Source organism: Dendrobates tinctorius, unplaced genomic scaffold (genome assembly GCF_039654945.1).
Source record: "Dendrobates tinctorius isolate UK_male_01 unplaced genomic scaffold, ASM3965494v1 ptg000246l, whole genome shotgun sequence".
NCBI classification, from domain to species: Eukaryota; Metazoa; Chordata; class Amphibia; order Anura; family Dendrobatidae; genus Dendrobates; species Dendrobates tinctorius.
Window position 1 is genome coordinate 3,015,408 of NW_027361913.1, and position 13,023 is coordinate 3,028,430.

General features: G+C 42.1%; 1 protein-coding gene across 3 annotated transcripts in view; it reads left to right on the top strand.

Annotated features, from left to right (window-relative positions):
• Positions 1-13,023, top strand: part of LOC141063204 (EF-hand calcium-binding domain-containing protein 4B-like) — a 151,193-nt gene that overhangs the window by 50,784 nt on the left and 87,386 nt on the right. For all 3 annotated transcript variants that reach the window (XR_012224840.1, XR_012224841.1, XM_073557266.1), the window contains exon 4: positions 9,778-9,949. Coding sequence is in view for 1 of the 3 variants with exons in the window: in XM_073557266.1 (XP_073413367.1) it covers positions 9,778-9,949 (172 nt within the window). In the remaining 2 variants the exon portion in view is untranslated. The remainder of the gene's footprint in view (positions 1-9,777; positions 9,950-13,023) is intronic.

Below are 13,023 nucleotides of genomic sequence, written 5' to 3' on the forward strand. Positions count from 1 at the left end.
GCCCACTGATATCTGAGCGCTATGTGACACGCTCGATGGCACAGCTGCATGTGACCAAAGTGACGAGAGGATAATGGAGATTTTGAATCTCTGCGTACACTTTTGGACAGTGGACACTTGTGGATTGTGTGCGGCCCACTGATATCTGAGCGCTATGTGACACGCTCGATGGCACAGCTGCCTGTGACCAAAGTGACGAGAGGATAATGGAGATTTTGAATCTCTGCGTACACTTTTGGACAGTGGACACTTGTGGATTGTGTGCGGCCCACTGATATCTGAGCGCTATGTGACACGCTCGATGGCACAGCTGCCTGTGACCAAAGTGACGAGAGGATAATGGAGATTTTGAATCTCTGCGTACACTTGTGGACAGTGGACACTTGTGGATTGTGTGCGGCCCACTGATATCTGAGCGCTATGTGACACGCTCGATGGCACAGCTGCCTGTGACCAAAGTGACGAGAGGATAATGGAGATTTTGAATCTCTGCGTACACTTGTGGACAGTGGACACTTGTGGATTGTGTGCGGCCCACTGATATCTGAGCGCTATGTGACACGCTCGATGGCACAGCTGCCTGTGACCAAAGTGACGAGAGGATAAAGGAGATTGGATTGCTTTTAAAAAAGCAGTTTGCGGAGCAGTGGGTAAACAGCAATGCCAGCGTGTCAGGAAGCCTTAAAAGGCAGCCCAACAACCAACACCACTGATACACCACAATATAGCCTCCCCTTGCACTGCACACACAGTGACTTGTGTGTTGTGCAGGCCAAATCGCTAGCAGCAGAAGCAGTTTTTTTGTCTTCTTCCCTGCCTAACGCTCTCCCTACAGAATCAGCAGCAACCTCTCCCTATACTAAGATCGGCAGAAGTAAGATGGCGGTCGGCGTGCATGCCCTTTTATACCCCCTGTGACGCCCACCAAAGCAAGCCAATCACTTGCATGCCCTTCTGAAAGATGGTGGTGACCCGTGCCTATGTCATCACGTTGCCCACAGTCTCCGTGGATCCTGATTGGCTGAAAAAGAGCGCAAAACAAACTTTTGAAACGCGACTTTGGCGCGTAAGTCGCCGACCTCGTGGCCGACCTCATCCTAGGGTCGGGTTTCGTTTCATGAAACCCGACTTTGCCAAAAGTCGGCGACTTTTGAATTTTTTCGACCCGTTTCGCTCAACTCTAGTTGCTATGTTTTCCATCATACCTGCTGTCACTGTTGGACAGACAAATAATAAATGTAGATGACTGACAGCAGGCACAATCGTGCTGTGCAGTGAGGGTAAGAGTCTGTTTGCAAAGACTGACCGGCGGCACAATACAACCCCCGATCGGTAAACTTTTGCCTATCAGCAATCATTTGAATCCCTGTTTCCACAAGCAGACCAAATTAAAGGATGCACACCAAGCGATCGATACTAGATTGCTCAGTGCGCATAGGCTGCTATTCTTCTCCGCAGAATGAGTTGTGTTTGCATCATATGAACAAGCATTTTGATTGTTCAGTGGGTGATCGGCAACCTGTTTTGCAGCAAGATAATCAAGAAGCAAGTATTTTTAACAAAGCTCACTCTCAATCATTCTGCAGTATGCGTGTCCCTTAAAGGGGTATTCCAATCTCCAAGACCATGCACTAACATTTACTAGGTGTAGTAATAACAATATTAGCAAATGCATCTAACTAGAAATGTATTAAAAACACATGTGACATGCACAAGTGTGGACAAGTCGGTAACACAACGTTCACACCACCCACTAACTGAGACACAACAAGAAAACAGATTTGCAAAAATACTCTCCAGTATAATACGTATATGACAGTAATCAGCAAGTGCTGGATAACAAATACAGGGTATTTAGTCGATACTTTTTTTGCAAAAAAAGTATACCAAGCTGCTTCACCGCATCAAGGTAACCTGTATTGAAGCAGTCCCTATCTAATGTATTTAAAACCTGAACATCTGAACAGTGTCTAAAATGAACAGGATTCGGACAGGCGCTTCTTAGTGTGGGCTTGTGGTGCAAGACAGCTCTTTTGTGCATGCCACACAAGAGAGGGGTGGGGTCTCTCAAACCATGCTAGGCAAGGAAAAAATGGATTAAAAACACATGTGACATGCACAAGTGTGAACAAGTCGGTAAGACAACGTTCACACCACCCACTAACTGAGACACAACAAGGAAACAGATTTGCAAAAATACTCTGCAGTAAAATATATGACAGTAATCAGCAAGTGCTGGATAACAAGTACAGGGTATTTAGTCAATACTTTTTTTGCAAAAAAATGTATACCAAGCTGCTTCACCGCATCAAGGTAACCCGTATTGAAGCAGTCCCTATCTAATGTATTTAAAACCTGAACATCTGAACAGTGTCTAAAATGAACAGGATTCAGACAGGCGCTTCGTAGTATGGGCTTGTGGTGCAAGACAGCTCTTTTGTGCATGCCACACAAGAGAGGGGTGGGATCTCTCAAACAATGCTGGGCAAGGAAAAATCGGATTAAAAACACGTGACATGCACAAGTGTGAACAAGTCGGTAAGATACGTTTTGCAAAAATACGTATCGACTAAATACCCTGTATTTGTTATCCAGCACTTGCTGATTACTGTCATATATTTTACTGCAGAGTATTTTTGCAAATCTGTTTTCTTGTTGTGTCTCAGTTAGTGGGTGGTGTGAATGTTGTCTTACCGACTTGTTCACACTTGTGCATGTCACATGTGTTTTTAATCCGTTTTTTCCTTGCCTAGCATGGTTTGAGAGACCCCACCCCTCTCTTGTGTGGCATGCACAAAAGAGCTGTCTTGCACCACAAGCCCATACTAAGAAGCACCTGTCCGAATCCTGTTCATTTTAGACACTGTTCAGATGTTCAGGTTTTAAATACATTAGATAGGGACTGCTTCAATACGGGTTACCTTGACGCGGTGAAGCAGCTTGGTATACATGTTTTTGCAAAAAAACGTATCGACTAAATACCCTGTATTTGTTATCCAGCACTTGATGATTACTGTCATATATTTTACTGCAGAGTATTTTTGCAAATCTGTTTTCTTGTTGTGTCTTAACTAGAAATGTAGTATAGTTCTTCTCATTCACTGTGTTGTTTACCCCATGTGCAGGACATTGCAGTAGCTTAGGTATCCATGATTATGACCACTAACTACCGCTATATGATTAGTCATAACCATGGATACCTAAGATACTGAAAGGCCTTGCACATGGAGTAAACGACATAGTGAATCAGAAGGACTATACTACATTTCTAATTGGAGGCATTAGCTATTATTTTTATTATTATTATTCCACCCACGACATCCTCAGTTCTGATGCATGTCTTAGGTCCATGGTCAAGATTGTCCATTTTTCCTATTGTTATATATAAATATAGCTTGATGAAACCTTTGAAGAGCCATACATATATTTCTGTAGTAGAGGACAGACTGGAATGAAGAGTTTATTTTTAGATGGACATCAAATTCTTTAAAGCTGAAGCACAAAAGGCACTTTCATCTGAGATCACAAGCTTATTCCTATTGTCTATTTTGTCGTGTATCCATTTAGATGTTAAGTGATACATAGCAATAAGGAAGTGGTTAGAGAGGTTCGAATAAATGTTATCATTGTCCGATTAACTCTTACATTTAGTGTTTTTAGCAGCTCAGTCCAGTACATAATATCACCAGGATATCTTAAATTTATGATCTACATTTAGTTTTCTGTTTCCTAATTTCCTGTTACCCGTTACAGAACACGACCAACTCTTTTTACTGCATGTTTATGGGTGGTGGTCTCAGAGTACTGAACAAACACAGAAAGGAAGGGCGAAAATCAAGTGGAAATTACGCAACTGGGTCTAAGTGTCCACCTCACCCATTGCTGCTTAATATGGACACTGTTTTAAATAACTTTCCATAGTGATTTCCAACAGAAAATTAATAGAGTCATGAGAGAAATGGTTTTCACCATTATTATGTTTTTGTGTATTTTTTAATCTCCTTGAATTTTCATTTTACTGCAAAGTTTATACCAAACTTCATACCAGTCAGTATTTCACATCAGTATTTGTAAGCCAAAATGATAATTGGAGCAATCAGAGGAAAAGTATAATAGAAACACATCACCACTTCTGTATTTACTGTATAAGTTTGATTTCAAACCAAACTGATGACGTCTGTTTGGGGGCTTGATTGATTTCTGCTTTCCCTGCTTACTGTGTTCTCTCCTTTTCAATGTGCAATGACAGTGCACTCTCTTGCCAGCTCATCACTTCTCATTAGAGGCGGCAAGGGAGCACACTGTCACTGCACATTTAAAAGAAATAGAGAACTGTAAGCAAGTAGCTCATACTGATTATGCGTTTGAGCTAACAACCGCTACATCATCAGTACAGCAAGGACTAGACCAGCCCCTTAAACAGATCTCATTGACAACTTTTCATTTTAGGTTGGAGAAAGCAGCTGCGTCAGTGACCACTGCCAATGCCCCTTGATGATATTCTGTTTAAGTATCCCAGCATAAATTGGGGATTCTCAAATGAAACATGAAAACGGGAGTAAAAAAAACAAAAAAACTCTGAAAGGTAGAGTAGAGAGGGAATGATAGGGAATTTTTATTTAAACTATATTAGAAAAGTGATAAGATTGTTACATTAAATATATAGACAGAATGAAATAAAACTTTGGTTTCAGACCATCCCTTTAAATATATTACAACTAATGTAACAAATTATTTCTTCAAATTCAGCACAAAATGCAACTTTTATTGATAACTGCAGTCTCAGAATTAGTCAACCCCTTCATGACAAACATCTTTAGTATAACACCCCTTGGCTGGTATGACCTGCTATAAAAGTTAAAAATAGCCAAATACCAGTTACTGGCAGTTCCCGATGAGTCTTAGCACATTCCTCATGGGCATGGGCCTCTAGTTCACCGATATTCATGGGGTATGGCAGAAAAAGTTCATTGAAGAGTAGGAATGAGAGAACCCGAACAGTAAAGTGTCCGTTGCCAAACCCTAAACACAGACTTTTTAATGTACATCCGATTTCCTATTCAGGTTCACCAGTGTTATAAAGCTTGGTGAAAGGCTGCAGATAAATCAACAAGCTTTTGTGGGCACTTCAGGAGCCATCACAGTCATGCCAGCACGTGACTCGGCCTGTATAAAGGCTGGATCATGAGTGCCTCCACCATTCTGCTCTCATTAGTGTAGGGATAGGATGCAGCTGTAGTGAGGGACAGATTCTGACTGCGCACTCTGCAAAAAATCCACTGTGTGTACTCTGCAACCAATATCTGTGGAAGTACTGTGCCAAAAGCCATTGTGTGTACTCTGTTACCCATATCTGTTGGAATACTGTGCCTTTAAGCTTCTGTGTGTACTCTGCAACCCCCACCTGTGAGAGTACTATGCCTTTATGCTACTGTGTGTACTCTCCACCCTCAGCCTATGGGAGTACTGTGCCTTTAAGCCACTGTGTCTACTCTGCATCCCCCTGTGGGATTACTGTGCTTTTATGCAGCTGTGTGTACTCTGCTCCCCGCCAGTAAGAGTATTGTGTCAAAAAAGCTGTGTGTACTGTGCAACCATATCTGTGGTAGTACTATGCCTTTAAGCTGCTGTGTGTTTTCTGCACTGTCCGCCTATGGAAGTAGTATGCCTTTAAGTCGCTGTGGGTACTTTGCACCCTCTGCCTGTGGGAATACTATGCCTTTAATCTGCTGCATGTACCCTGCCTCTCGCCTGTGGGAGTACTGTGCCTTTAAGCTGCTGTATGTACTCTGCACCCTCCGCTTATGGGAGTACTGTTATTTAAGCCTCTGTGTGTACTCATACCTGTAAACAGCTGTGTGTTTGGAAATAAATAATTGGCATCAGTTGTCTCATTGCCATTTTTGGGGGAAAGAAATAATATTTCCTATTTCTGGACCGGTGTGTGTTTTTTTTAGTTATCTGGGAAATAAATAATTAGCATCAGCTGTCTTGTTGCCATTTCTAGGCCAAAAAAAAGTTTTCCTAAATTGGTGTGTTTTTTTAGTAGTCTGGTAAGTGAATAATTGTCATCAGTCATCTTGTGACCATTTCTAGGCCAAATAAATATTTTTTCAAGACAAAATAAATAATTTTCCTAAACTGATGTGTGTTTCATAGCAGTCTGGGAAATAAATAATTGACATCAGCCACCTAGTTGCAATTTTTAGGTCAAAGAAATAATTTTTCAGAACTGTTGTGTGTTTTTTAGTAGTCTAGGAAATAAATAATTGGCATCAGAATTCTCGTTGCCATTTCTAGTCCAAAAATTTTTTTTTCAAAACCGTTGTTTTTTTAGTAGTCTGGTAAATAAATAATTGGCATCAGCCTTCTTGTTGCCATTTCTAGGTGAGAGAAATAATTTTTATGGACCGTGTGTGTTTTTTAGTAATCTGGGAAATATATAATTGGCATCAGCCATCTTGTTGCCACTTCTAGACCAAATAAATTATTTTCCTAAAATGATGTGTTTTCTAGTAGTTCTGCAAATAAATAATTGGCATCAGCCATCTCGATGCCATTTGTAGGCCAAAGAAATACATTTTCTAAACCAGTGTATGTTTTATTATAGTCATGGAAATAGTTAGCATCAGCCATCTCCTTGCCATTATTAGGCAGAAGAAATAATTTTTCAGGACCGCTGTGTGTTTTTTAGTACTATTACAAATAAATAAACTTACTCTACCCCCATCTCTTTGCGAGTAATGTTTTGAAAAAACACTTCCAAAAATGAGGAGAGTATCAAATAGGGAATGTGGACTTGGTGGTGCTGCTGTAATTGCTGATGGTGGTGGTGGTATAGCTGATGCAGGGGGAGGACGTGGTCGTTCAGTACCTGCTATGTGCCCAAATACCACATGTTCCTCTGGCGACAAGATGTTATACATTCTTTCATAGGCCCCAATATTGCTGCATGAATAGTGAGGCCACGAGATGTTGAAAAGTTTTAGATTTGATGGCTGAGGGTGGCTTCAGTTACTTTCCATTATCTTCCACCCAATCCAGTGCAGAAAGTTCACAGTTGCCACCTGAGAACCATTGTCATCCAGCTTCCACCTCACTCCATTGCAAGTCAGCTAAGCAGTCTGAGCTCCAAGCCATACAACAGTCTCGTCTGTTTTTTGATGTCTCCTATAGCTGTGGTTTCATGGCCCATCAACCTGGCCCTGCCCCAGAAGTAGAAGAGTCTGAGTGCACTGATGCTTAACCACTTGTTGTGTTCAATATGAGGTAGGGGTATGATGACAGATGGTATCATGATAGACAGCTCAGTTGTGCAGTCTGAGGCTTGGGCGTGCTTAGCTATCAGTGTGATGAAAGACAGTGCAGAAAAAAATTGGGTCACACACACAATGACTAAAAAAAAACATAGCGGTAGTCAACATAGGACTATTTTTTGCCCCCAGTCATTGTTCTGTGTTACCCAATTTTTTGGAGAGGGTTTCCTGTTTTGGGGTGATTGCAATTGTTCACCCCCATATACTCACATGGGCACTTTCAAATATGTATTGATGCACTGGATCTATGTTTTAACATAGGAGTATTTTTTGTCACCAGTGGAACTTATCTGTATGTTAGTACATCTATTGATGAGAAGACTTACAGTAGTTCTTTGAACTTAGGGTTTTGAATATTTGATTTTATTTGAATTTCTAGTAACACCCTTTATCAGACGGGGGGACTCAACTCTACCCCATGTGATTGCCTGCCACTATAGACATTGGGACATTCAGGTTGATCACCTGGGGTGTGCCTAGACTATTTTAGAATCCTACAGATTCAGCTGGCACCACTGGTTATCTAATGGCTTATCTCCAGCTAACATGCGGGCTCCCGCATCGTCCTATATCCTTATAGGTCTATTTATACTCTTGATCTCCTGTTAAGGAAGGCATTCTTAGCACAATTATATTTTTTATTATCTACATATTTCCAATATAAGAAGTTTTAAGCCTTTGACCTCACCTCCGACCCTGTCTTTCCCCACCTCACCCCAAACTATTGGGTCTTTTTTATTACTGATCTTGTCACGACTTTACCATGACAGAGAGGAGACAGAAGACTGCAGCGTCTGATTTCTCCTACTATTGCACTGATTAGAAGTACTTCTCCTTCATATTAAACAGAGTAAATTTATTTTAGCAGTGCTAAAGTTAATGGGCTTAGTTGAGAGCTCCTGGAAGCTTTCCTGCATTAAGGCTCTCAGCTGTGCACTCTTAGCCACTCTCATTTCATATATAAACCAGACCCTGGATAAAACTCATTGTCAGAGTTAGCTTAGGCTACTTTCACACATCCGTTTTTTTAAATCCGGCATGATGCGGCGAAATTTGTGTAAACCGGATCCAGAATTGGATCCGGTTTTTTCACATAGAATATAATGATCGCCGCATCATGCCGGATGGACATGCGGCACCTCCGGGTTTTGCCGGATACGGCAAACATGCGCCGTCCGGCGTCTGCAAAAAACGTTGGCTGCAACGTTTTTTTGCAGCGCCGGACCGGCTTTTTCAACTGCGCATGCCCGGGCACTATGAGTTTTAACCCCACAAGTGCCCGGCGCGCATCTCTCTCTCTCTCTCCCCCTCCCCTTCTCTCTCTCTCTCTCTCCATACGCTCCATACCTTTCTTTGGCTGGCTCTCTCGTCCCCCTCTGTCTCTCTGGCTGCTCTCTCATCCCCCGCTGTCTCTCTGGCTGCTCTCTAGTCCCCCGCTCTCTCTTCGGCTGCTCTCTCGTCCCCACTCTCTCTTCGGCTGCTCTCTCGTCCCCCGCTGTCTCTTTGGCTGCTCTCTTGACCCCCGCTGTCTCTCTGGCTGCTCTCTTGCCTCCCGATCTCTCTCCGGCTGGCTCTCTCGACCCCCGGTGCTGCGGCTCCTTTAAATGTCCTCCAAGCCGCATCAGGGGCCGCATGTACATCCGGTGTCACCGCTGCAGGCCGGATCCGGCCGCCCGGCTATTCGCCGCAGGCCGCCGGACCCCTGACACCGGATGTCTGAAAGAGGCCTTAGGCTGCATGGCTGGAGGTTATTGGTGGTTGTTATTGGAGAAGGCATTTGGTGGATTTATCTGTGACTTTTGCTAGGTTTTGAGTGTTAGGGACAGGGAAGGAGCCCCTGGTCTGGGAACACCCGACAGCAGAGTCATGACAGATTTCCTGCTATGAGACAGAAGGATCAAAGGATCATATGGGCCCCTTTAGGCTACAGGTCTGAGAAGCAAGTGCAAGCTGTAAACCTCCTATAGTAGCAACAGTGTAGGTAAGTGAATCAAAAAAATGGAAGCTACTGTACATTTGTATCATCACAACTTTGTGTTGGTATTTGTAAAATCTTATATTTAGCCCAGCTTACTTTTAGTAGTTTTTCATGACGGCCTTAGTGCAAGAGAGAATCCAAAACAAGGAGAACCATGATCACAACTTTATATTTCACTTCTGTTTTGGATCTATTCCAATATGGCTAAGGAAAGATGTGGCGTGACATATTTCCATGACTCATGATGTGGTTTATTGGATTTGCCATAGCCATAAACCATTTATTTAAAAATGAAAGCAAAGACGAATAAAAACTTGGGACAGAAACTAGTAAGGCCACTCTTGCTGAATCATTACCTCTTCTGATTTTTTTTTTTAACTTAACTGGTTCAAGTCTATGCTGAATGCGATAACAGATCTTATACATGATATCAGTTACTATTTTTTTCTTGGTTAATGAATTATCTTTTTTCATGTATTTTAGAAAATCTTATCAATTCAAGTGGGAATCAGTGGACTCAAACAAGGAAAAGAAAATCGACAAAAAGAATGACAGAGTTTCCTCATTCTCTGTCACTAGAGGAAGCAGACACAGAGGAAAGGAAACAATTTAAGTCCTTTATGGAGCAGCTTGGAGCACACAGTGTGTTTGAAGAGTGAGGATTTTGCTTTACTTCAATTAAAAGACAAATCTTTAACTATGATTTTTTTTATTATTAAATTACTTTTTCTGGACCTTTATAATTTTGTCTTTAAAGGGAATCTTTCATCAAGGTCTTGCAACCCCACATTCAGGCTATGTACCCACGTATGCAGAAAATTCCTGACTAAAAACCGGACTCCTTCCCAGGAAAAACGTGTTTTTTCCTGCTCCTTTTTTTGCACGTTTTTTCTGGAGCATCCCCAGTCTCTTAGAATATAGTTGGAAATGCGTTTTTTACCACAAAATTAATGAACATTCTGCGTTTTTTACCGCAATGCGTTTTTATGCAGAAAAAAACGCATCAAGTGCACAAAAATTGTAGAATGCATTAAAAGAATGGGATGCTTAATGTATGCGCTTTTTAAGCATTTTTGCATGGAAAAAAAACGCGGAAAAAACGCTTATGTGGGCACACAGCCTCAAAGAAACTTGTTTCCGGGTCATCTACATTGCAAGATGTATTCACTGTATATATTTGTATGATTTACGTTTTAGCTGCTGCAATTACTCACATCTACCGCTCTTTCACACACTCTGTTCACTTGTCATCCATATCAGCCCCTTTCTCCACTTTCTCCTCTCCTCTACTATGTAAATCTCTCACGCTCTTTTCACAGTCTTAAACCACACAGATCCATTCCCTCCACCATACAGCACAAGAGACGATATCACAAATCACTTAACCATCTGCTCACTCTCTCTATTCTCCTTCTCCTAGTTGCAGGAGATATGTATGCGGCCCTTCTTGTAAAAGTAAGTTTAACTCCTCCCCTGCTACACTCAGAAACCCTGTGAAACTCATTAATGTTCCTTGCATGCCTTCTGTCTCTTAACTGTGCCCTCTGGAACTCACAGCAAGTAAAAATCTTTCCTCCATCCATTACTTTTTCCTTTGAAATTTCCTTACCCTTCTGACTCTTTGAGGTCCATGCTGTCAGACTCTAACAGCCACTCTCCCTGTGAATGGCGGTTGTGCATCGCTCTTCAAGCCCCTCCTGTCAGTTCCTGGATCACTTTGCTACCTGACTCCCACGCTTTATACCCTGTCACATCCCCACTTTCATAATGGAGGACTTTAACATCCCAATTGGTGCATCCCCTCTCCACATGTATCACTCACATTTTATCTCTTTCATAGTTTAATAGCTCTCCTGTGCATGAAGACGGAAATACATGGGACCTTATCTTCTCCCGACTCAATGTATTACTTACTCCTCTTTCCCATTCTCTGACCACAACATTCTTTTATTCTCTGACAAGAACTGTCACCCTGCTCAGGACACCCCAACTATGAAGATTTTGCAGACATCACTGACATTGATCCTAATCTCCTCCCTCTCATGTCCAGACTCCGCACTGAAACATTATAATGTAACATTGCAAAGTGCCCCGGATGAAGCTGCCCCTCATACACTTAGAACAACTCAGCACAGATGGCCACAACCCTGGAAAACACTGAAAGCATGTTTTCTCCACCAGTGCTTCAGGTGTGCCGAATGTCTGTAGAGGAAATCCAATCTGGCCGAAGATTTCATCCATTATAAGTTTATGCTTAAAACATAGAACTTTGCCCTTCACCTCTCCAAACAAACCTTCTTTAACAACGTTATCACTGCACTTACCAATAATCCTAAACAACTCTTCTGGCGCTTTTCATTCTCTCCTCAAGCCAACAGTGCAGGTCCAGTGCTCCACCGACATCAGCGCTAACAATCTGGCCAATTATTGAAAAGACAAAAAAATGACCAGATCTGACAGGAAATTTTCTCCCAATCACCTGATATCGAGCATTGTCCTCCCTCCCACTCTACATCTAAATCACGTTCTATCTTTGATACGGTCGCAGAAGATGTAATCAGGCTCCCTGCATCTTCTCGCCTTACTACCTGCACCAATGACCTTATTCTCTCACATCTCATCCAGTCCCTTTCCCTTGCTGTCATCACTCACCTAACAAAAATATTTAATCTCTGTCTCATCTGGTATCTTTCACTCCTCATTTAAATATGCCAGCATACATCCATTAAAAAAAATCCCTCGACCAGAACTGCTTTGCTGACTACAGACCAGTCTCTAATCTTCCCTCTATCTCTAAACTCTTGGAACACTTCTTCCATTCTCATCTAATCCGCTATCTCTCAGATAACTTTTTCTTAATCCTTTACAATCTGGTTTCAGCTCATACACACCACTGAAACGGCCGTTACTAAAGTCTCTAATGATCATCCGACAGCTAAAGCTAATGGTTACTACTCCCTGCTTATTCCCTTTGATCTCTCTGCAGCATTCAACACTGGATCAGCGGTTCCTCATCACTATGCTCTGTGCTAGTGGCTATAAGGATACTGCACTCTCTTGGTTCTTATCACCTCTCTGACTGCTTCATCACTGTATCTTTAGCTGATTGTTCTTCCTTTCATCTTTCCCTTACTATTGGGGATCTTCAAGGGTCAGTCCTAGGCCCCCTCCTCTTCTCCTTATAAACTGCCCATATTGGACAAACCATCGGTAGACTCAGCTTTCAGTACCATATGTATTCTGATGAAACCCAATTATACACATTGTCTCCTTACATCACCCATGAATTACTACAAAATACCAGGGATTGACTTTCTGCTATCTCTAACATCATGTCCTCCCTGAACCTAAAACTGAATCTGTCAAAAATTGGCCACGTGTTTCCTTCCACTACTAATGCTGATATTAATATTTCTGTGTGTTCTACCATTACTCACCAGCAACATGCCCGCTGTCTTGGGGTCATATTTGATTCAGATTTTTCACTCACCCCCTACATCCCATAACTTGCTCGCTCATGTCAGTTACATCTCAAAAACATCTCTAGAATTCAAACTTTTCTTACCTTTAACTAAGCAAAAACGCTTAAGGGCCTGTCACACTAAGAGATATCGCTAGCAATATCGCTATAACTTGTGACGTTATAGCGATATTGCTAGCGATATCGCTGTGTGTGATACTTACCTACAACCCGCTCCCCCTGCTGGTTATCGCTGATCGTGCGAGAAC